The 24,233-nt window shown below is 45.3% G+C and overlaps 1 protein-coding gene across 1 annotated transcript in view; it reads left to right on the top strand.

The window, feature by feature from the left end:
• LOC141154405 (uncharacterized) overlaps positions 1-24,233 on the top strand; it is a 368,179-nt gene that overhangs the window by 330,814 nt on the left and 13,132 nt on the right. Inside the window, exons 36-55 of the mRNA XM_073640289.1 lie at positions 5,018-5,071; positions 5,282-5,326; positions 5,904-5,948; positions 6,454-6,561; positions 7,778-7,831; positions 8,982-9,035; positions 17,584-17,637; positions 18,359-18,466; positions 18,555-18,608; positions 18,695-18,802; positions 19,040-19,093; positions 19,177-19,230; positions 19,420-19,473; positions 21,096-21,149; positions 21,237-21,344; positions 21,434-21,487; positions 21,609-21,662; positions 22,091-22,144; positions 22,901-22,954; positions 23,715-23,768. Coding sequence (XP_073496390.1) covers positions 5,018-5,071; positions 5,282-5,326; positions 5,904-5,948; positions 6,454-6,561; positions 7,778-7,831; positions 8,982-9,035; positions 17,584-17,637; positions 18,359-18,466; positions 18,555-18,608; positions 18,695-18,802; positions 19,040-19,093; positions 19,177-19,230; positions 19,420-19,473; positions 21,096-21,149; positions 21,237-21,344; positions 21,434-21,487; positions 21,609-21,662; positions 22,091-22,144; positions 22,901-22,954; positions 23,715-23,768 — 1,278 coding nt within the window. The remainder of the gene's footprint in view (positions 1-5,017; positions 5,072-5,281; positions 5,327-5,903; positions 5,949-6,453; positions 6,562-7,777; positions 7,832-8,981; positions 9,036-17,583; positions 17,638-18,358; positions 18,467-18,554; positions 18,609-18,694; positions 18,803-19,039; positions 19,094-19,176; positions 19,231-19,419; positions 19,474-21,095; positions 21,150-21,236; positions 21,345-21,433; positions 21,488-21,608; positions 21,663-22,090; positions 22,145-22,900; positions 22,955-23,714; positions 23,769-24,233) is intronic.

Genomic DNA, 24,233 nt, shown 5'->3' with positions numbered 1-24,233 from the left:
GTGTACAGGAGCATCTCTGCCCTGTGAACCTTCTGTCAGTAATTTTCTGAGGTAATTTTTTTTTTACACCAAACTTTATTAACAGCATGTCATGGCGGACAGTCATGTACACTGCCATGTAGTTGTTGCCGTAACCACAGTCATACATAACATTTCAGCATCCTCTCTATTATACTTGTTGCAATTCACCACCATCTTTAAGATCTCTACTTCCTATTAGTGAATGAAAACCAAAGTGTCTTAAATGGAGTTGGTGCAAATCGATTCACATGACCTGTCTATCAGCCATAATAGTAATGAGAACCGCCTCTTGCCTGTCAACATTCGCGGCTCTTCTTTTGATTAGCCGGCCTCAGACTGCAAAGATGGCGTTACTCCAGGCTGGCTAATCAAAATGGCTTCCATCCGGCGGTCAGAGATTACTAATTTGGCCGATAAACCGAGTCATGCAAACTGATTTACACCAACTCTAGTTTTAACCCCAATTTTCTTTTTTGCGCTGTCATTTTTTTCTTCCAAGAACAATCACTTTTTTTTTATTTTTCCAAAAATTGTAATTTGTAAAATAAAACAAAAACGCTCTTTGTGTCGCCATTTTCTGAGATACGTAACGTTTATTTTTTCGCTGGAGCTGAGCGAGGGCTTTTTTTATTTTTATTTTTGCATGGTGAGCTGTAGTGTTTATTAGTATCATCTCAGAGTACATATAATGTTTTTATCGCTTTTTATTGTATTCTTTAGGGGAGGTGCAGCCGCTGAAAATCCGCCATTCTGGAGCATTGATTTTTTTTTTTTTTTACTGTTACTGTATGGGTTTAATAATTTTATATATTGATAGATTGGACTTTTACAGACGCTTTATACTTTAATTTTAAGAAAAGGGAGGGATTTGAATTATTACTTTTGTTTTGCTTTTTAAATATTTTAAACCTTTTTTAGGCTATTTTTCATTTATTTTTTATTCCCCATAGGGAACTTGAACTTGTGATAATTTTTATGTGGTATTGCAGTGTATAGGGAAGATGACTGTCTCCTATAAATCTCATGTGTAAAGGCCCCGTCACACATAACGAGATCGCTAGCGAGATCGCTGATGAGTCAAGTTTTGGTGACGCAATAGCGATCTCGCTAGCGATCTTGTTATGTCTGACAGGTAGCAACGATCAGGCCCCTGCTGTGAGATCGCTGATCGTTACAAAGCTTCCTGGACCATTCCTGGGTCGTTGCGCTCCCGCTGGGCAGTGTGCATCGCTGTATTTGACACCTTGTCAACGACCTCGCTAGCGATTCAGAGCTGAGACACGTAGAGGTGCATAAATTGGACTTTTCTGCGTTCATCGTCCCCGATTGGTGGTCGCTACTGCATCCTTGTTTTTCAGATCCCACCAGCGTTCTCCGGCTGTGACTCCACTTTGCACAAATCAGACATCTTTAGCGAAGTAGGTATTGTTTGGGGTCTCAAATGAGTTTCCATTTTTAATTCATTTATAGGACATCTACCAATTATCTGCTATCATTGCTCTTCAGGGAGGGAGGGCTTGGCTTCTATCTGTATATATATGCTTTTGCATGGGCAGATATTTTAGGGGTCTCGTGCACACACACCCACACAGCACGTTTTCTGACACGCTGTCGTGGCCAACCGCTTCAGAGTTTTTCATACGCCAATTAACATGAAGCTTAAATCAATAGACTCTGTTCGTTTGGCCTGTTGCACGCTTCAAAACTTTCTTCGTCGACGTGATGCAATTACGCACTGTCCGCCTGGCTTTGTGGACTCTGTGGACCGAGCCAATGGGGAAGTGGAGCTCGGTGAATAGCGTGCAAACAATCCTGCAATTGCAGGCCTTCAACCAGTGGGACATGGCAGAAACACCCATGATGCGAAGACCTGCCGCGACAACTGCTGCCAGTATTTTAACGGTCCTGGTGCCCCGTCACACATAACGAGATCGCTAACGAGATCGCTATTGAAGCCAAGCCCTCACTCCCTGAAGAGCAATGATAGCAGATAATTGGTAGATGTCCTATAAATGAATTAAAAATGGAAACTCATTTGAGACCCCAAACAATACCTACTTCGCCAAAGATGTCTGATTTGTTCAAAGTGGAGTCACAGCCGGAGAACGCTGGTGGGATCTGAAAAAACAAGGACGCAGTAGCGACCACCAATCGGGGACGATGAACGCAGAAAAGTCCAATTTATGCACCTCTACGTGTCTCAGTTCTGAATCGCTAGCGAGGTCGTTGACAAGGTGTCAAATACAGCAATGCACACTGCCCAGCGGGAGCGCAACGACCCAGGAATGGTCCAGGAAGCTATGTAACGATCAGCGATCTCACAGCAGGGGCCTGATCGTTGCTACCTGTCAGACATAACGAGATTGCTAGCGAGATCGCTATTGCGTCACCAAACCGTGACTCATCAGCGATCTCGCTAGCGATCTCGTTATGTGTGACGGGGCCTTTAGTCACCAGAAATGGTCTTCCAACAATCTTGAAGGAGTTCCCAGAGATGCTTAGCACTTGTTGGCCCTTTTGTCTTCACTCTGCGGTCCAGCTCACCCCAAACCATCTCGATTGGGTTCAGGTCTGGTGACTGTGGAGGACAGGTCATCTGGCGTAGCACCCCATCACTCTCCTTCTTGGTCAAATAGCCCTTACACAGCCTGGAGGTGTGTTTTGGGGTCATTGTCCTGTTGAAAAATAAATGATGGTCCAACTAAACGCAAACCGGATGGAATAGCATGCCGCTGCAAGATGCTGTGGTAGCCATGCTGGTTCAGTATGCCTTCAATTTTGAATAAATCCCCAACAGTGTCACCAGCAAAGCACCCCCACACCAGCACACCTCCTCCTCCATGCTTCACGGTGGGAATCTGGCATGTAGAGTCCATCCGTTCACCTTTTCTGCGTTGCACAAAGACACGGTGGTTGGAACCAAAGATCTCAAATTTGGACTCATCAGACCAAAGCACAGATTTCCACTGGTCTAATGTCCATTCCTTGTGTTCTTTAGCCCAAACAAGTCTCTTCTGCTTGTAGCCTGTCCTTAGCAGTGGTTTCCTAGCAGCTATTTTACCATGAAGGCCTGCTGCACAAAGTCTCCTCTTAACAGTTGTTGAAGAGATGTGTCTGCTGCTAGAACTCTGTGTGGCATTGACCTGGTCTCTAATCTGAGTGTAGCGTCGGCGTCCCTGCCTCCTGCTAGGCAGGGACGCCGTTCCCCTCACCTCTCCGCTCCGTGCCCGGCGGCTTCCTCCCGCTCTGCTGGCAGCGCGCGCTGCTTCCCGGCCTCTGTGCTTAGGGCGCGCGCGCTCTCCCCCTCTCTTAAAGGGGCCGCGCGCAGCCGTCCTAAGGAGTCCCCGGCCAATGGCCGGAGGACCTCACCATATATAAGGCACCTCCTCCAAAATGGAGGTGCCCGAGCAATGTTGTTGCAAAGCCTTTCAACTCTGCTTCAGCCCTCAGGTCCCGTTACCAGTTACCTGCCAGTCACCTGCCATTCACCTGCTAGATTCCTGCCTGTTACTTATCTATCTGCGGTCCGACAGTCTGCCTACCAGCCCTGCCAGTCTGTCTATGGATCAGTCTGCCCGCTCACCTGGGAGCGCTCACCTACTACCTGTCTGCTAGCCTACCTGGAGGCTCCGCCATCACGTGCTGTGACCACCTGCTTGTCCAGAGACTCTTGCCAGCTCACCTGGGAGCGCTCACCTGCTACCAGCCTGTTAGCCTACCTGGAGGCTCCGCCGTCACGTGCTGTGACCATCTGCCCGTCCAGAGACTCTTGCCCGCTCACCTGCTACCTGCCTGTTAGCCTACCTGGAGGCTCTGCTGTCACCTGCTGTGAGCACCTGCCTGTTCAGAGACTCTTGCCCGCTCACCTGGGAGCTCTCCTCTGCTACCTGCCTGCTAGCCTATCTGGAGCCGTCACTTGCTGTGACCACCGGCTTGTCCAGAGACTCTTGCCCGCTCACCTGGGAGCGTCCACCTGCTACCTGCCTGCTAGCCTACCTGGAGGCTCTGCCATCACTTGCCGTGACCACCCGCCTGTCAAGAGACTGTCCCTGTCACTTGCCGTGACCTCCTGCCCTTCTACCCAGAGACTGTCCCTGTCACTTGCCGTGACCTCCTGCCCTTCTACCCAGAGACTGTCCCCGTCACCTGCCGTGTCCTCCTGCCCTTCTACCCAGAGACTGTCCCTGTCACTAGCCGTGACTACCTGCCCGCCTTCCCTGGGAGCCACCCGCTTCCTTACAAGGACTGCCCCCTTGTATAGTTGCTCAGAGGTTCCACCTCCCAGACCCGTTACACTCAGCTGCTGTTAACCTGCGATTTCTGAGGCTGGTAACTCGGATAAACTTATCCTCAGAAGTAGAGGTGACTCTTGGTCTTCCTTTCCTGGGGCGGTCCTCATGTGAGCCAGTTTCTTTGTAGCGCTTGATGGTTTTTGCAACTGCACTTGGGGACACTTTCAAAGTTTGCCCAATTTTTCGGACTGACTGACCTTCATTTCTTAAAGTAATGATGGCCACTCGTTTTTCTTTACTTAGCTGCTTTTTTCTTGCCATAATACAAATTCTAACAGTCTATTCAGTAGGACTATCAGCTGTGTATCCACCAGACTTCTGCACAACACAACTGATGGTCCCAACCCCATTTATAAGGCAAGAAATCCCATTTATTAAACCTGACAGGGCACACCTGTGAAGTGAAAACCATTTCCGGTGACTACCTCTTGAAGCTCATCAAGAGAATGCCAAGAGTGTGCAAAGCAGTCATCAAAGCAAAAGGTGGCTACTTTGAAGAACCTAGAATATAAGACCTATTTTCAGTTGTTTCACACTTTTTTGTTAAGTATATAATTCCACATGTGTTAATTCATAGTTTTGATGCCTTCAGTGTGAATGTACAATTTTCATAGTCATGAAAATACAGGAAAATCTTTAAATGAGAAGGTGTGTCCAAACTTTTGGTCTGTACTGTATATCACTGATTATTTTTACTTTTTCAGGGGGAGATTGGTCCTCCTGGAATGCCAGGACCTCCAGGAAAAGTTGGTTCTAAGGTATATGCCTAATACAATATATTATTATTACAGTCCACATTATACACTGTTTGCATTGTATTGTCCAATGTTAGGTAAAATGATAAACCAGGCTGCCTGGAGTCTCTGTAGTATATTAACCACCTGTTTCTTTTTAATGCAGTATGGTACGTCTTAGTTTCTGTACTTTGGAAAAGTTTATTTTCATTTAATCTGGTTACTCTTATTTAGGGGCCAGCTGGTTCTCAAGGAGAAAGAGGACCCCCTGGACCACCGGTAATAACAACATGATAATGATATAAAGTTTTATACAGATAAATGCCATCACAACTACTTATAGGGCTTCTCCACTAGTATATATGTTAAACATAAAAGGCCCAGAGCAGGAAAAAAAAACCTCATTCTCAGCTACCAGACCCACGCATCTTTTCTACACTCCATACTGTGTTCCCCACTGGTCTCCTAGAATCAACATTCAATAGATGGTGTCATGTGACCACTGCAATCAGTCAGTGGTCGCTGATTGGCTGCAGACATCGTATTCTGTCTAAACAAGAAGACACTGTTACGATGAGATGTGAAGGCTGCAGCCGATCATTAGCCACTGATTAGCTACAGTAGTCAACTAAGGCTTCCCACCATATGTCTATGCCAGAGACCAGCAGGGGACACAATACAGAGTGGTAAGGAGTGGCATGTGTCTGATAAGTAAGTAAGTGTATATTTTTTACTTACAATGCTCTTGGCCCATTAAGTTTAATTCCTATCGCAGTGGACAACCCTTTACGTATCATTTTTTGTAGATATAGCTGTGATACCTAATTTCCTTATCGGCTCCCTTTATGGTTTTCAGGGTCGTATGGGTGAGGCGGGTGACAAAGGCCTGCCTGGATCTCCAGTAAGTCCACAAAGTCTTGATAATCTGTGTGTAAAATATCATAATGTAGAAAGTGTCGCTGGTGCCAGGGCTGGGGACACTGGTGGATCTTTCTTTCTATTTTACCCCTTTTCCTTGATGATTCATGTTTTTTCTTTTATCTCATTACTGTAATTATTTTATTATCATAGCTCTGTCTTTCGTTTCACATTACACCATTATATTCATTATATTGCTTCAGCCTGAACTTTATTTTTGCTATTCCTTCTCATAAAAGTAGGATATTATTGCTAGGATTCTCAGTTTCCTTTTTGACAAGTTCTAGTAATCGTTTTTCCTTATTTTTCTTGTTTCTTTATCCAAACAAACTCAATGAAAACGATTAAAACACAAATACATGACATTCAATGACTTACTGGTATGAAGCTTAGGCTTATGCTTGGTAAAGAAGAAACGAAAGCCATGGCCTCTTTAAAATGTAGCATTTTTTAGGTTGTAATTAGAAGTAATAAACCTTCTTTTCTAGGGTTCTCCTGGTAATCCTGGATCTGATGGGGAACCTGGAAAAACTGGACCTCCAGGAGATCCTGGCCCCCCTGGAACTGAAGGCTCTATCGGACCTATAGGATATACAGTGAGTAAATTTTGTTCCACTAGAAATTTGTATGGTACAATTTGATTAGCATCTGTTGTTCACAGCAATAATTTAGGTTCAATATATCAATATATTTAGGAGAATATGCCGGTGCTGAATATGTGAGTCAGTCAGAACTACAAAGAACTTGCAGATCTAAGTTTTGTGTAGTTTGGAAATCACCTGTTTACTGTTAGGTTACGGGCCCACGTAGTGTTTTTGTAGCGTTTTTACAGCTGCGAAAACGCCGCGAAAACGCTTGTAAATCATTCTGCCATGCAAAGCAATGTGAATTCGGATGTGCTGTGCACATGATGCGCTAATTTGCGCGCCGAATTCGCATTGCGTTGCAAAACGCAGCATGACCATTTCTACTGCGATTACGCTGCAAATTCGCGGCCATTGAGGAACATTGAAACGCAGCAAACCCGCAGGTATATGTGGATTTGCTGCGTTTCAATTCAATTCAATGGCCGCGAATTTGCAGCGTAATTGCGGTGCGTGTGGTACCAGGGATGAAGAGGAGGCTACAACTCCTCTTCATCCCGGCTACCACGTGGTGAAAAAAAAAATAAAAAAGTTAAAAATAAACAAAACCTGTATATTCACCTCTCCGGCGGCCCCCGGTCTGCTCCCGGCCACGTCCTCTCTCCTTGGCGTCCCGCGGTGTACTGTCAGGACCTGCGGTGATGTCATTTAGTCACCTGATGGTCACGCGACCACTGACGTCGGAGGTCAGGTGATGGTCGCGTGACCATCAGCTGACTAAATAACGTCACCGCAGGTCCTGACAGTACACTGCGGGACGCCAAGGAGAGAGGACGTGGCCGGGAGGAGACTGGAGGAAACCGGAGAGGTGAGTATACAGGTTTTTTTTTATTTTTAACGTTTTAATTCTCTTTTTTTTTACTATAGATGCTGCATTTAAAGCATCAGTTGTTCACACATTATAAATCCATGCCGGTTGCATGGATTTATATTGTGTGACCAACTTGTCAAGCACTTTTCCAAGTGATGCTCAAAATCGCTTGGAAAACTGCTTGAAAAAACGCATGTAAAAAAGCTGAAAAAACGCTTCTCTCTGGCAGAAAAAACGCATGTAAATCTGCATGCGTTTTTTTCTGCCAGAGAGAGGCAAAAACGCTCTGCATCAAATCTGCTACGTGGGCACATAGCCTTACTATAATTACTCAGCTGCTGTTTGCATTTGTGTTAGGGTCGGGAAGGACCTGCTGGGATTGAGGGGCCTCCTGGTGAGAAAGGAGAGAAGGTGAGTCTGTGGAAGAGTCTAATACTGGCTATACACACTGGATGTATATTGACCAAATCTGCTGATTTCAACAGAACTGACTGCTATTTAATGTGTAATGAGGCCTCCTGATGGCAATTGTCAGGGGAGGATAGGATGGGCATCTGAACTTCACTATTAGCCAAACTTATTAAAGACTCTCATAGACTTTAGATAGCTGTTAGCCCCACAATGGTTCAGCCGCTAATTCATCTGGCAGCTGCCTTGCTCGACTCTACCATATACAGGAGAACTCACTCTGCCGAGTGATCCTGAGTTCTCCCTGAAAGAGCCGCTGCCAGACATCTCTTCTAGTGGCTTATCTTTTAAAGAACAAAAGAATTGGCAGTCTGAAATCAAACATGCTGGATCCTTATCTCTTGTCATCTGTTGGGGAAGAGTCAATGGTCCCCATACACATTAGACTGTCAGTCAAACCCATCAATATTGGAGGGTTCGGCGGACATTAGTCTAATGTGTATGACCAGTCTTAAAAGATATCGACACCTATTGGGGCAATATTTGTTTACTTAAATGCATGTATTTGGGGCTATTAGTAATTTTTGCAATTGGATTTCATTCAAAATTTTGCAACTATTGTTTTTTTTAAAGGCTCTTTGTCTCTGTTTCCTTCCACCTCTCTGGCTGTAGAATGAATTAATTGAGATCCATCGGTGAGCTTGCTCTAACAGGAGAGTTAATAACTCTCTGAGCTCCTCTCGGCTAATTTATGACTACATCAAATCTCAGCTCAACCTTGATGTGGTTTCATAAATCAGGACTTCAGAAAAAGATAGATAAAAGAATTACATACTGCCTTTTGGAAAAATCTCACTGATGGATTACTTAAAGACTTTTTCCAAAATGTACCGGTAGAAAGCCATACTGAGAAAACAATAAAAGAAGCAATTCTTAACCCCAGAATGTTTGCCTTACCTTTGGTGCCAATGACCTCTCCCTCGTTTGCTGACATTGCTGTGCCTATTAGGAATGGAGTCCTTCATAGGTTCTTGGACAGCAGGTAATGGGGTCAACCACAACTTGGCCTCCACTGCCCAGGGGCGCAATTGCAACAAACATTTTTGATATGAAAATAAATATATTTACTTACAGAATCTTCTTTATAATTTAGGGCATGTTTGGAGCAATTGGAGACCAGGGGGTCAGCGGGCTGGATGGGGAGCAGGTAAGTTTATCATTTCAATAGAAAATGAGTACAAGTGTTAGTGGTGTAGCTAGGGAGGATATAGGGCAGGGGTCTCAAACTCGGCTGGGTATATGGGCCGCACATGGAAAAAATTTGAATTTGGGGGGCCGCATTCTTTGTTCAATGTGACATTTTTAGTGATACCATTTTTTTTGTATACACCTTTTGAACATTTTTGCCGTGTTTATTTTTTTATGGCTTGGGTCGTTATGGATGTGGCGATAATAAACGTGCACTTTTTTGTGTTTACTTTAGTTTACATATAAAACAGCATTTTTAGTGCCCAATATTTTTTCATGCTTTATTTTATTTTTTTTACAATTTTATTTCCCCCAATTGGCCACATACAGTAATATTGTCTTACAATTAGCATCATATAGTAATAATGGAAAACATCTTGTAGTAATGTTCCCCATCCAAGTCCCCATCTTGTACTAATGTGCCCCATCCAGGTCCCCATCCTGTGGCTATGTGCCCCATCCAGGTCCCCATCCTGTGGCAACGTTCCCCATCCTGGCGCCCATCTTGTACTAATGTGCCTCATCCAGGTCCCCATCTTGGGGCTATGTGCCCCATCCAGGTCCCCATCCTGTGGCAATGTTCCCCATCCAGGTCCCCATCTTGTGGCTCTGGTCCCCATCTTGTGGCTCTGTGCCCCATCCAGGTCCCCATCTTGTGGCTCTGTGCCCCATCCAGGTCCCCATCTTGTGGCTATGTGCCCCATCCAGGTCCCCATCCTGTGGCAACGTTCCCCATCCTGGCGCCCATCTTGTACTAATGTGCCTCATCCAGGTCCCCATCTTGGGGCTATGTGCCCCATCCAGGTCCCCATCCTGTGGCAATGTTCCCCATCCAGGTCCCCATCTTGTGGCTCTGGTCCCCATCTTGCGGCTCTGTGCCCCATCCAGGTCCCCATCTTGTGGCTCTGTGCCCCATCCAGGTCCCCATCTTGTGGCTATGTGCCCCATCCAGGTCCCCATCCTGTGGCAACGTTCCCCATCCTGGCGCCCATCTTGTACTAATGTGCCTCATCCAGGTCCCCATCTTGGGGCTATGTGCCCCATCCAGGTCCCCATCCTGTGGCAATGTTCCCCATCCAGGTCCCCATCTTGTGGCTATGTGCCCCATCCAGGTCCCCATCTTGTGGCTATGTGCCCCATCCAGGTCCCCATCTTGTGGCTATGTGCCCCATCCAGGTCCCCATCTTGTGGCTATGTGCCCCATCCAGGTCCCCATGTTGTGGCTCTGGTCCCCATCTTGTGGCTCTGTGCCCCATCCAGGTCCCCATCTTGTGGCTATGTGCCCCATCCAGGTCCACATCTTGAGGCTATGTGCCCCATCCAGGTCCACATCTTGAGGCTCTGTGCCCCATCCAGGTCCCCATCCTGTGGCTATGTGCCCCATCCAGGTCCCCTCTTGTGGCTATGTGCCCCATCCAGGTCCCCTCTTGTGGCTATGTGCCCCATCCAGGTCCACATCTTGAGGCTATGTGCCCCATCCAGGTCCCCTCTTGTGGCTATGTGCCCCATCCAGGTCCCCTCTTGTGGCTATGTGCCCCATCCAGGTCCCCTCTTGTGGCTATGTGCCCCATCCAGGTCCCCTCTTGTGGCTATGTGCCCCATCCAGGTCCCCTCTTGTGGCTATGTGCCCCATCCAGGTCCCGTCTTGTGGCTATGTGCCCCCTGTGCTGTTCTTCACACACATAAAATAGAAAAAAAAAAAGATGATTCTCGCCTGTCCTCCGTTCCCTCGGCGGCCTTCCTGCAGATGTGGCCCGCAGGCACCACAGAGTCCGACCCCTTGACGATCCCGACCTGGTCCAGGAGGAGCCGCCGACAGCAGCGCTGCATTGCCGCACAGAGACCGTCTCCCAGCACAGCATTTTCAATGTCAGCCGCCAGCCAATCAGAGGCCAGCAGCTGACATCTGCATATGGCAATGACGTCATACTCGCTGCGCCGACACGCAGATATCAGCTGCTGGCCTCTGATTGGCCAGCAGCTGGCATTGGAAATGCAGTGCTGGGAAACAGTCTCTGTGTGGCAATTCAGCGCTGCTGTCGGCGGCTCCTCCTGGACCAGGTCGGGATCGTCAAGTGGTCTGTGCCTGCGGGCCGCATAAAGCAGCCTCAGGGGCCGCATGCGGCCCGCTGGCCGCGTGTTTGAGACCCCTGATATAGGGGGAACAGTCTCAACGTGGCTTGCAGTCTGGTTGGAGGGCCTGACAGGAAAGCGTACATGGAGACAGTATAGAAAAGCATTGACTTATGATATACAGAGAAAAACCCACAGCAGAGAAGTAACTGCTCCCTGCATGGAGTTAGGTCATTCTCAGTCATGGCACACAGAGCTTTTAATTTGCATGTGTGTGTTGATGTATGTATGGTTGCTAGGTGTATGTATGGTTTTATTAAGGTGTAGTCACAGAGTTAATTAAACTAGTCATTACCCTGTATTTTGTGACTTGACTACATAACACTTAATAAATCATTAACAAATTATTGATCTTCAGTTTTTATTTACTGCATTTTTTTACTCCTTTCATTCATTGTTGTGCTACATGGAAACCATCAGGAAGTTGTTGCCATTGCTGTTTTTTGTATGGGTTAGTGCGTTAATACAGCTTCTCCATTTATTTATTTTTCCCTGTTAATATTTTAGGCTCCTAAAAATAAATTCTCCTGCTTTGCTTAGCTGCGGTACATTGCACGACAATACAGGCCTCCACATATAGGGGCTGTAGGGTTTGTACTCACTCAGCTGCGATGAGAGGCAAAATAGGAGGCATGTTCCTTTATATGTCCATCACGGTTTATTTGCTTCATAAACAGGTCAAAAGCAAAATGCAAACAAACAGCCTTTAGTTCAGGCAAAAACACAAAGAAAACGGTCCTTTTAGCAAAGTCTCTGGTTAGCCAGCACTGTGGTCACACAGGCTGGTGTAGCGTACATTGTCCTGGCTTGGTCTGGAGACTAAACATACAAGAGAGGTATTCTCTCTCCAGACACACAGACCTGGGTTTACATGAACTGCTGATCAACGGTCATTTACTAGCCTCTTTAGACAGGCAGACCGCACTTAATGCAATAGATCATTCAGGACGCATAGGTTGCCACTGTTCTCGGCAGCACTTGTCCTGTTTACACTGCATCACAGAGACCAGCCATCTCTGTGATACATACCTCCCATCGACTACACGACCATTAGCCACCTTACATACCTCCCCCCTCTGCCTAAAGCCTTGAGGCTTGGCCCCTTCTAGTACCAGACAGGGGATTTTCGAGAGGGCATTGGCATTACCATATAGCTTTCCTGCTCTATGTTCTACATGGAAGTTAAAGTCCTGTAGGGCTAAAAACCAGCGGGTGACCCTGGCATTTTTTCCCTTTGTTTCCCTCATCCACCTGAGTGGGGCATGGTCGGATACGAATCTAAATTTTCGACCTAACAGATAGTACCATAAGGTGTCCACCGCCCACTTTATGGCCAAGCACTCCTTCTCTATGACCGAATAATTTTTCTCTCAGGAGGACAGCTTCCTACTCAGGTAGAGGATAGGGTGCTCCTCCCCGTGTATCTCCTGGGAAAGGACTGCTCCTAAACCGACATCTGAGTCATCTGCCACTTTCATCTCTTGAAAGGCCGTCTCTGCCTCTGCAGTCCACTTGGCCATGGCTGATTACATCCCCTTAAGGAGGTCAGTCAGGGGTGTGGCCACCATGGCAAAGTTTGGGATGAACCTCCTGTAGTATCCCACTATTCCCAGGAAGGCTCTAACTTGCTTTTTTGACATAGGTCTCGGTCAAGGTGGTTATGTACCTTGCTGGCCCAAGCCTCTCGATCAGCTCATCGACGCGTGGCATGGGATATGCGTCGAACTTGGAGACATCATTCAATTTCTGATAGTTGTTGCAGAATCTCCACTCCCCATCGGGCTTTGAGCCCAAGACAATGGGGCTCTACCAACTGTTCTTGGATTCTTCAATGACACTGAGTTTCAGCATACGAGCCACCTCTTTGGAGATCAACTCTCGTCGGGCCTCAGGTATCCGATAGGGCTTCAAGTTCACCCACACATGTGGCTCCGTCAGAACCTTGTGTTCTATGACCCTTGTGCAGCCTGGCAAATCAGAGAACAGATCCCGGTTTTTCTGCAGCAACTCCCAACACTGCTGTTTCTCGCCCTTTGTTAGCGTCTCTGCTATTGCGACTCCTCCAACGTCACCTTCTGGCTTGCCCAGAAAGCATGGAGCTTCCACAGCCCCTCTGTCTTGCCACGGCTTGATAAGGTTGACGTGGTATATCTGGTACGGCTTACTTCGCCCCGGTTGATGAACCTTGTAGTTCACTTCACCAATTTTTTCCACCATCTCATACGGCCCTTGCCATTTGGCCAAGAACTTACTCTCCACCATAGGAATTAGCATGAGGACTCGGTCTCCCGGATTGGATTGCCTCACTCTGGCTGGCCGGTTGTAGACTCTGGCCTGAGCTTCTTGTGCCTGGAGGAGATGTTCTTTTACGATGGGCATCACCTTCGCAATCCTCTTTTGCATCAGAGCAACATGCTCAATGACGCTCCTGTGGGGTGTGACCTCGGCTTCCCAGGTTTCCTTTGCGACATCCAAGAGACCCGCGGATGCCAGCCATACAGGAGTTCAAATGGCGAGAATCCCGTAGAGGCCTGAGGAACCTCTCGGATGGAGAACAAGAGATACGGTAAGAGACAGTCCCAGTCTCTACCGTCCTTTTCTATGGCTTTCCTCAGAATACTCTTCAGTCTTATTAAACCTTTCCACCAGGCCATCTGTCTGAGGATGGTATACTGAAGTCCTCAGTTGGGAGATTTGCAGGACTTTGCATAACTCCCTCATCACCTTACGCATAAAGGGAGTTCCCTGGTCAGTCAGGATCTCCTTTGGTAAGCCTGTTCGTGAAAAAACGTGGACCAACTTACGGGCTATACTCTTTGCGGAGGAGTTTCTCAGTGGAATCGCTTCAGGATAGCGTGTGGCATAGTCCAGGATAACCAATATATAATGATGTCCACAAGCAGATTTAACCAGGGGACCAACCAATTCCATAGCTATTCTCTCAAACGGCACTTCAATAATGGGCAATGGCACGAGGGGACTTCGAAAGTGAGAGATGGGGGCGATTAACTGGTACGTAGAGCAAGACCAAGACCTGCAATACTTCAATATTTACCAGTGACATCCGGGCCAATAGAACCTTTGCACGATCCGTTCTTGTGTTTTTTCCACTCCCAGATGTTTCCTCAAGACATATGAATGGGCCATGTCCAACACCTTCCATCTATAGGGCCCCGGCACTATTAACTGCTACACACACTCCCCCCTCACTTTCGTGACCCGGTACAACAAGTCCGCACTCATCATAAAATGGGGAAACCTTGTGTCAGCCCCCGGCTCCTGTGCAACCCCATTTATGACAGTATCATTATTAAAGGCTTCCTTCAGAGTTAGGTCCCTATGTTGGGCAGACCCAAAATTCTCGCTGGTCACCCCTAACTCAGGAATGTCAGACTCAGGGGACACTACCTCCTCATCCCCCACAAAAACACAAAAGGGAAACCCATCTGGCTCTGGGTGTGGTGATACCTTTTCAGGGTTAGCTGGTTTCTTATCCAAGCCAGCGAACCTGGAGCCCTTGCCCCACAGATCCCAAAATAAACAAAAGTCCCGGCCTATAATAATGGGGTGCAATAAGTCCTGGACGACGCCAACCTCGTGGGACTCAGTACCGTGGGCCGTTTCAATGTCCACTCTGGCTATTGGATAGTCCTTAGCATCGACATGAATGCACCGTACGCCAACTTTTTTCCCCGGGATCAATTGGAAAGGAAGAGTGGCCCTCACAAGGGTCACCAGACTACCGGAGTCTAGCAGTGCCGTTACCTGCCGCCCATTCACTTTTACGGGACACGCTTGTGGCTCCTCGCTGGGTGGACAGTTCACACTGCAGGCCGGATACCCGTAATATGAACAGCAGCGTCCTATGCTGCAGTCCATCTGCTTGGGGGTTAGGGGGCAAAGGGCAGTTATGTAGCCTTCGCCGTGGCACCTCCAGCAAATGACATCTCCCGTAGGGACCTTGGGCACCACCTCCCCTACCCCTTTGGACCTTGGACGCCCCACCCCCTTTTGGGCCTCCACCCCCTGTTGAGACCCCCAGTATGGAGTGGGCTGCCTTCCCAAGGAAGAACCCTCGACGCCCTGGTATCTCTCGACCAGTTCAATCAGTTCATCGGCATCCCGGGAATCACCCTGGGCAACCCAGGTCAGTATTGGCCTTGGCAGGGAATGCACAAACTGGTCCATTACTACGTGCACTACCATCAGCGCAGCTGTATCGTACTCCGGTTGTAGCCATTTTTTGGACCAGGTGCAAAAGGTCAAACATTTGGGAATGAGGGGGTTTGTCCCGGTAATACGCCGAGTGATGGATCCACGGTGCCCTGACAGTCATCGTCACCCCCAAGCGCGCCAGAATCTCAGTCTTGAGTTTACCATACTCCTTGGCGTCCTGCAGAGCCAAGTCATAGTAAGCCTTCTGGGGCTCCCCCGTCAAGAATGATGCCAGCACCTCGGCCCACTCCTCTGGCGGAAGTTTCTCCCTCTCGGGGACCCTTTCAAACACAGTCAGGAAGGCCTCTATGTCACCCCCCAAGGTCATTTTCTGTAATGCTCTCCTTACGGTCTTCCTGAAGCGTGAATCATCACCTGGACTTGGGGTTGGGACTGCCTCTCTGCTGCAAACTTCCCCCGCTAGAAGTTTCATCTGCCGTTGTTGCTGCTGAATCTGCTGCATGAGGAGTTTATTAGTCTCTTGATGCATCTGTTGCTGCTCCCAGTGCTGCTGTTGCAGGCTCTGCTGGCTCTGAAAGTGCTGTTGATGTTGCTGCTGTTGGCTTTGCAGCAGGTGTTTGAGGAGCTCCTCCATGCTGCTGGACATCGCTGGCTGGCGGCCTTTACCCAGGACATCCACTGATGTCTGTGGCAGGTACACATTTTCCTGGAATCCTGCCCACACTTCTAGCACCAATTATAGGGTTTGTACTCACTCAGCTGCGATGAGAGGCAAAATAGGAGGCATGTTCCTTTAAATGTCCATCACGGTTTATTGCCTTCATAAACCGGTCAAAAGCAAAATGCAAACAAACAGCCTTTAGTTCAGGCAAAAACCCAAAGAAAACGGTCCTTTTAACAAAGTCTCTGGTTAGCCAGCACTGTGGTCACACAGGCTGGTGTAGCGTCCAGTGTCCTGGCTTGGTCTGGAAACAAAACATACACGGGAGGCCTTCTCCCTCCAGACACACAGACCATGTGCCAAACAACAGCCTCCATTTTATAGGCTGTTAACCACACCCAGAGGTGAGGTATGTGGGTTGCTGGACCCGCCCATTCTCTCCTAGCAACCCGTACCCCGGCTCCCAGGTGCACCAAACGATCCTCTTAGTGCTTATGTGCACTAGAGAAACACTCCGGACTACATCAGAGACCAGCCATCTCTGTGATACATACCTCCCATCGACTACATGACCATTAGCCACCTTATAGGGCCTAGTGCCGATTTCAAAAGTATGGTAATATGATTAGTTAAGAGCAGCTACCCTGGGTATACGTGCATTTCAGATAACTATGGAAAATGTTTCCAGATTAAACAGAGAACAATTCAGTGTTCCGGCTGTCAAGCAATTCTTTACAAAAGTCGCAGCATATCATTATAAGATCATTACAAATGTCTTGCTGATTGTCAAGGTGGGTTTACATGAACTGCTGATCAACGGTCATTTACTAGCCTATTTAGACAGGCAAACGCACTTAATGCAATAGATCGTTCAGGGCGCATAGGTTGCCATTGTTCTCGGCAGCACTTGTCCTGTTTACACAGGATGATGCGCTGGCGAGAATGACGATGTTTTGTGCAGCACAAAAGATCATTTCACACAACGAACGATCATTGTGCTAGTTTATCAGGTGATCAGCAGCCTGTTTACACTGCAAAATTATCGGAAACGAGCAGACACAATAACCTTTCAGTGTAAATGAACCTTTAATAGCTATGCAGTTTCTGCAAAACCATGCAAACAATAATTCTACCTTGTGGTCTCTAGGCCCTTTCAGCTCTCACCTGATTAGAGATGTACAAGCAATATTGTGTAAAGCTGTAATCACACATTGAAAAATTGCGTGAAATCTGCATCATCTTTGGGAAATTGTTACAAAAGCCAATTGACTTTATCACTAATTTGCAACAGGGGAGCGCAGCCCATGGGCTCTGAAAATAAGAAACTAGGAGGATCTCAAAGATGCCTGAATTTGTTACGGACCACGGAACTTAAGTCACAGGTTCACTTTAACTGCAAATAGAGCTTGGTTTGCAATGTTCCTGCAATTTCAATATTGAGGGCATGGAGAAAAGCAATGCAGCAGCGCCTGCCGCTTTGACAAAGTTTCTTACATTGTGATCTCTTATGTCTATTTTTTACCCTTATGGGCTCAAGGGTGCACCAGGTTCTTCTGGAACTGAAGGCCCTGTTGGAAAAAAAGGCGATCAGGTCAGTATGTAAAATCAATATGGAAGGGTTGATTGTAAGTCTAATACATAAGGTATAATACATAATTGGTGGCTCAGTGGTTAGCACTGTTGCTTTGCAGCCCTGGAGTCATGGGTTCAGATCCCACCAAGGACAACATTTGCAAGGAGTTTGTATGTTCTCACCGTCTTTGTGTGAGTTTCCTCCGGGTTCTCTGGTTTCTTCCCATACGCTAAAGACATACTGATAGGGAATTTAGCCCAAATGGGAACAGTGATGATGATGTATGTAAAGCACTGTGGAATTAATGACACTATATAAGTGAGCACAATGAATAAATATGTTGACAGTGATGTATATAATATGGATACGCAGTTGGGTCATTTTCTGTGTATATGGCATGGGGGCAGAGCTATAGCAGATCCAGAGGTAACATTCACATTCATACCCTGGTGATTGAGAGGCCCCCACGACCACCCTGTCAAAGAAGAAGGAACCAGCATTATCAATGGCACATAGCAGGTGGGGCCTTGGAATAGATCTTAATATAGGCCTAGGAGCTTCTAGTCACCTCTGGCATCTAACCTTAACTTCAGGGTATATAGAAAAGCAAGTAGCAAACCTGATCGTCATTGATTATTTACCATGTAGACTAATGGCCTAAGAAAAAGAATAAGATATGGGATCTGATATTTAAAAACTTTAATAAGTATGCTTTTATTTATTTATTCCTGTTCTCTAGGGTGACACTGGTCTTCCAGGAAGCCTAGGACCAGTCGGATCTATTGGCGAACCAGGAGAAAGAGGTCATCCAGGTCTGGCAGGTCCTCCAGGAAGGTCAGGGAAGGAGGTATGGCTCACAGCATCAGAAAACAAATATAAACACAGCACTTGTCTTGTCTCTTATCTCTGAAGACTACGTTATTTTCTCTTTTTAGGGAGATGTGGGGGAAATTGGAGATATCGGAGATGCAGGCGTTCCTGGAGACAAGGTTTGTCCAAATTCAATTTATTCTATAGAGAAACATATTCGCATTTCGCTTGGTTATTACCTTTAAAATGATGTATGTTATGTCAGGGAGAATTGGGACCATTTGGTAGTAGTGGAAATCCTGGGCCGAGTGGCATTATGGGAGACAGAGGCACTAGAGGCCCAAAGGGCGAGAAGGGACTGAATGGACATCAGGTGAGAATGATCATGTACATCAATGACAAGCTTTTTAGCTAATTTTTCAGCAGACCCTATAAGAAGAAAAAAATATATATTATTCTGGTGATTTCAGTTTAAAGAGTTTCAGCCCTTATTTTATGGGAGACTCCACCAATGAATCCAATAATATTTGCTTCACTCAAACTGTTAGCGGTATCATCATTATGTTCTTGTTATATGCCGTAGATTAATGTGGTTGATGTTGTTTTTCAGGGTCAACCAGGATTGATGGGTGTACCGGGACCGCATGGGCCTATTGGAGATATGGCATGTGCAAAATAATAAAAAAAAAAACGATATAAAAAGTAATTTTCATATTAATATACAGTATATTAAATTATCCATTGCAGGGCCCCCCTGGAAAAATGGGACGTCTGGGACAAGATGGGCCACCAGGGATGAAGGTAATGTTCTCGTACATAACTTCTGGTGCCAACGTGTGAATTACTGGTCTCCAATCTGTGTTTCTCAAGCTATGGGAAAAATCCAACCCTCAGCATGTCGTAACAGCCTTATACTGGAAGTTGTAGTTTCCAAATAGGTGGTGTCGAAATGCCACTCAATAAATTATCTGCTTCTGGTCTTCTCTGCAGGGCGATTTAGGTTATCCAGGCGTGTCTGGTCATTCTGGACCACAAGGAGGACTGGTATGTAGAGTTCATATGCTAAAGCTATTGCACTTCTGATATGTTTCCATTTCATTAATCAAACCAATAATAATACTCCGATAACCTCCGCACTTGCTATGCATCCACCAGGCTAACAATCGCACCATACTAAATTAACCCACTAACCTGGAACACTAGTCCTACTAGATGGTGTTAGACTAACCTACTGTATATCAACTATAAACTAAAAAATGTCTCAATAAGGAGGCTAGATGCTGCAATAAATAGATAAATGTGGTGTATGAATATAATGCAGTGTATGCATTGTATATAATGATCCCGCCTGCCAAATTGTGCCAACAATAGCTAATTTTGCGATTTTATACTGCCACAGCTGGTGCTGCGAATCCTGTCTACCAATATCAGGAAATCATAAGAGTATAGTCCAGATGTATATGAATAATACAGCCTATGCTCAAATGATTACCAGCTATCAGTGCACACGATCTGCAGTACCAGCCATGGCAGTATAACCTCGCAAAAGGATCTCTTATCGGCACAGTTCCACGCGTGGGATCATTACATACATATACCACATTTATCTATTTATTGCAGCATCTTACCTCCTTTTTGAGCCATTTGCTAACATATTAGTTATATACAATAGGTCAGTCTTAAGGTAAGCATACACATTAGATGGATGTTAGCCAAACGATGCTTCGGCTGTACATATGGCCGACACTCCTATACACGGGAACGCTCTCTCAGCCGAGCACTCCTGTGTGCTCTATGAGAAAGCCACTGACTAACTCGTCAGTTGGCGGCTTATCTCCAGGAGAACAATGTGATCAGCAGTTTGAAAATGGACATGTGTGATCGACATCTCCCCCGATCATCAGTCGGCCAGCGCCCCCATTAGACAGTCGTCCAAACCCATCAGTATTGTCTATTGTGTATGGGGGCCTTAACACCATCTAGGCCTAGGGGGACTTGTTATGGTGGATTAGCGGCCAAGTTTAGTGACGCAGTGGTTTAAGGTGCGATTGTTATCCTGGTTCTGGTGTATCCTTCAAATTTCGAGGCCTGTTTATTTGTTTCGGTAGATGTATAGAGAGCGCGAAGGTTATTGGTGTAATATTATGGTTTTGCATATCTTTTCATGTGGCAGAATACATGGGTTTATATCTAACACCCAATAGCTGCATCGGTAATTACAAAAGCTACATGTTACTCTTCAATGCTATGGTGTTTTAGAGAAAACATTGCTTGAAAAATTATCTGGGCAAGGAAAGAGTTGGGCAGAGAAGACGGAGGGAACCACCCAGTGGACTCTTTTCCCCAAGTTATGTTCTCTCTGAAATACTGCAGCATTTTAGAGTAAAATATAGTTTTCCTTAATGAAGGAGCCTGTCTGAATTTCATCTTGTCTGTGGTTCTGGCTGCATGAAACGGCTGACAAGTTCCCTTTAATTTCACTTTGCTTACATTGCTTTTACAAATATTGTAAAACAATCATCTTATGCGATCATGACTTAATAAGTAACAATTTACTAAAAATGACTGTTTGTTTCAGTCACTAATTTATCCTCTATTGAAGCGTCGTCATACATTCTCTCCTACAAATAAAAATTGCTGCTTTTTAATGATATTCTGTGTAATAGGGGCCCCGTGGAGCACAGGGAGAAAAGGGTGAGCAGGGCCACAATGGAAACCTGGTGAGTAGGTGTAAGTCTAAGGGATCAAACCAGTGATTTGACACGAAATTGTAGGTCATTTTTCTAACTATTTGTTATGTCCCATAGGGTCCTGCAGGTCCACCTGGAAATATAGGTGCACAAGGTCCGGGAGGGATCATAGGACCTGAAGGACAAAAAGGGGACTCAGGAACGGAGGGCATTCCAGGAGTTCAGGTAAGAGATAGCTAATGCTTATTATAAGTGGGTTTAATCATGTCATTACCTGATATTAATGTCAATTAAAATGTTTTATACTTTTAAAGGGACCACCAGGAGCCAGTGGTGAGACTGGAGCAGCAGGGGTCCCTGGCAGAGAGGTATGTATACACTACAAGGAAGCAGTATTACCCTTTGCTATTGAAGCTTTATGAAGAAATCTTGCAAAAACATACAGATACTATGAAAAACGTATGACAGACACCTTATGTACTTTTTCAGGGTATACCAGGCAATAAAGGCAAACCTGGGAAATCAGGGGAACTTGGACAAATGGTAGGTATAAAAATTGTCAGTAAGTAACTGGTGTCTGAGTTATTTACTTTAAGTTTAGTTGGAGTATGCTGCAATTTTATTTTTATTAAAGCAGAGGTATATAGAGATCCAATTGGGAACTATGGTGCCTCTATTAGAGGTTTGGATGGTGCCGTAATGTTTCCATTTACATGAGAGTCCAGGTGCATATTACAAGACCCGTACCTGAGCAATCTTGAGTATGTAAGCAGCAGACAAGTCAGTTTAGTCTGTGTGAATCGGACGTCACTATCATCACTAAATTAGGAATCCAACACCCATCAGCGCTGATTTTAAAAGGAGAAATATGATAATTTTACATGATGAATCTATAATGTTTATCATTTAATGAAAAATAATCTCAAAGGAAATTTATAATTGTTTTTCTCTGTATTTTTATCTTATCTTAGGGACCCCCTGGGAATCCTGGCCAAGAGGGAAGACCTGGACAGAAGGGAGAGAAGGTATTGACTATGTGGCTTTATGTACACTGAGCAGAATCCATACACTCCTAATGGTTAAACTACTTCCCATCTTTTTAAGCTTTGTTAATGCTACCATCCTGGATTCTATTCATAATGAAGCCATGACAGCATTACTAATAGCAACTGATAGCTGTCCGTCAGCTTCTCATTAGGGTTACAGTAGCTGTTCTTGCTGTTAACAACACTGGACCCCCTGAAAAGCAAAAAACACATTGTGTCTATAAACTTTAAGAAATAAACATAGGGTGGTTCCATATTTCAAATGATTCTGTCTCTTGTTCTTCTGCACCGCTAGCTTGTTCCAAGGTCTTTCTTCATCAGCACCAAATCTTCTCCCGTCTACAGTGCACCGTGTTTTTATATTCCATACAAATTCTGACCTCAGCACTTGTGCATGGTAGGCTTCCCGGCCAAATATGGCGCCATGTGAGGGTCTTTGTCCCAAATTCTTCTAGAACTATAATAACATTTTTGTCTTCTCCCTAAATTTGTCTTCCCTACAAATATTAAGAACAGACATTGATACTCTTGTGAGAGATTAGACCAGTTCACGTCTTCCTGTGCATGAAAGCCATTTTACCAAATTCATTTTCTCTTTTTGTGTATCAGCCCTATTTTTCTGTTGCTGTTTTTTTTTTTTTTTTGCCTTTGCAAACACACAGTGAAATCACATGATAATTTTCTGCTCATTTTATTGATCATGAAGTACTGGTTAACTGTTGTCATTTTTTGCAGGGTGACAATGGAAAAGATGGTCGTTCTGGAACTCCTGGAAGTCCTGGCAGAAAGGTCTCTTAAGAAAAAGCAAAATAAGTGCCTATGCTTAGCAGGAAGATACCTTCTTCTAGTATGAGATTTCCTAGTGAAAGGGTTTTGTCCAAGATTATAAAAACATGGCACCACCTCTGTCCACAGGTTTTGTATTGTATTGCAGCTCTACTCCATTCACTTCATTGGAAATGACCTGCAATATCAGAGAGAACCAAAGGACAGAGATGGTGCTGATTTTAAAAGAAAGTATCCATGTTTGTCTAAAACCTTTAACTCTTGTAATTCATTCCTACTTGTCTAGAAGGAAACACAAAAGGGCAAAGTTAGTAAAACAATGTAAATTGAATCTTAAATGTGCCAAGTTTATCATAGTATCTCATGCTGGATGATAAATTTGTTGCATCTTTATACCGAGGAGTCTCACTTTGTGAGAGAAATTTGAGCCAACATTTTTGGTGCAACCTCGGTACATGATGTCGAACCTGAACCCACCCCCCTTTCCATAAAAAAAGCCTCTTTGTCGACCAAGGCTAAAAGTGTCTTTAAACGCATATCAAATGTGGTGCAAGGCATGAAAGCCTTTATTTGGCACATATTGCACCAGAATTCTGCTGCATTTATCGCATGGTCTGTATAAGGCCATGCAATATGCAGCTAAGCAACATCTTCAATACATGCAGAATCAGATTTTTGCCTTAACGCCTGAGCAAATATTAAAATGTGTATCTAATAAAAAATAATCATTAGTAATATTTTGATTTTATCCTAATACTTCTAGGGTAAAAGGGGAAAAGCAGGTCAAAGACCACAACGAGGTCCCCATGGTGTCAAGGTAAGGAAAAGGAATTGAAAGTGGCTTCCAAATTCATAGCATTCCCTGGTATCCAGCAATGAATTGCCTAATACCTACATGATTAAATTCAGAGAATGTATACAGTCTAGTTATGAAAGATACATAAAGTTTACGTTACAGTTTGAGTAAAGGCACACTTAAAAGGGCCGATCTTAGCGGCAGTCAATCATATATAATCCAATCGGTGCTCGTTTAGTGGCCCATCTACCTGGATCAATGAAAACCGATGGGAACAGAACAATTGTTCTCTCTCCATATCTTGTCAGCAGTACATACGCCATTTACACAAATCAATGCGATTCCAATAACAATTAAAATTCCAACTTTTATGCCGGCATCAACTTACCATCTGCATCATGTCCTATATTCTACAGAACAGTTGGCTAATAGTCTGTGCATTATTCCAACACCAGAAAGTTTTGTCTTGAGTTAATTGACCTTTGC

This window comes from Phyllobates terribilis, unplaced genomic scaffold (genome assembly GCF_046119375.1).
Source record: "Phyllobates terribilis strain yellow unplaced genomic scaffold, ASM4611937v1 Scaffold_7__3_contigs__length_470593459, whole genome shotgun sequence".
Lineage (NCBI taxonomy): Eukaryota > Metazoa > Chordata > Amphibia > Anura > Dendrobatidae > Phyllobates > Phyllobates terribilis.
Note: the sequence above shows the minus strand (reverse complement) of the source record. Positions and strands in the feature narration are given on the sequence as shown.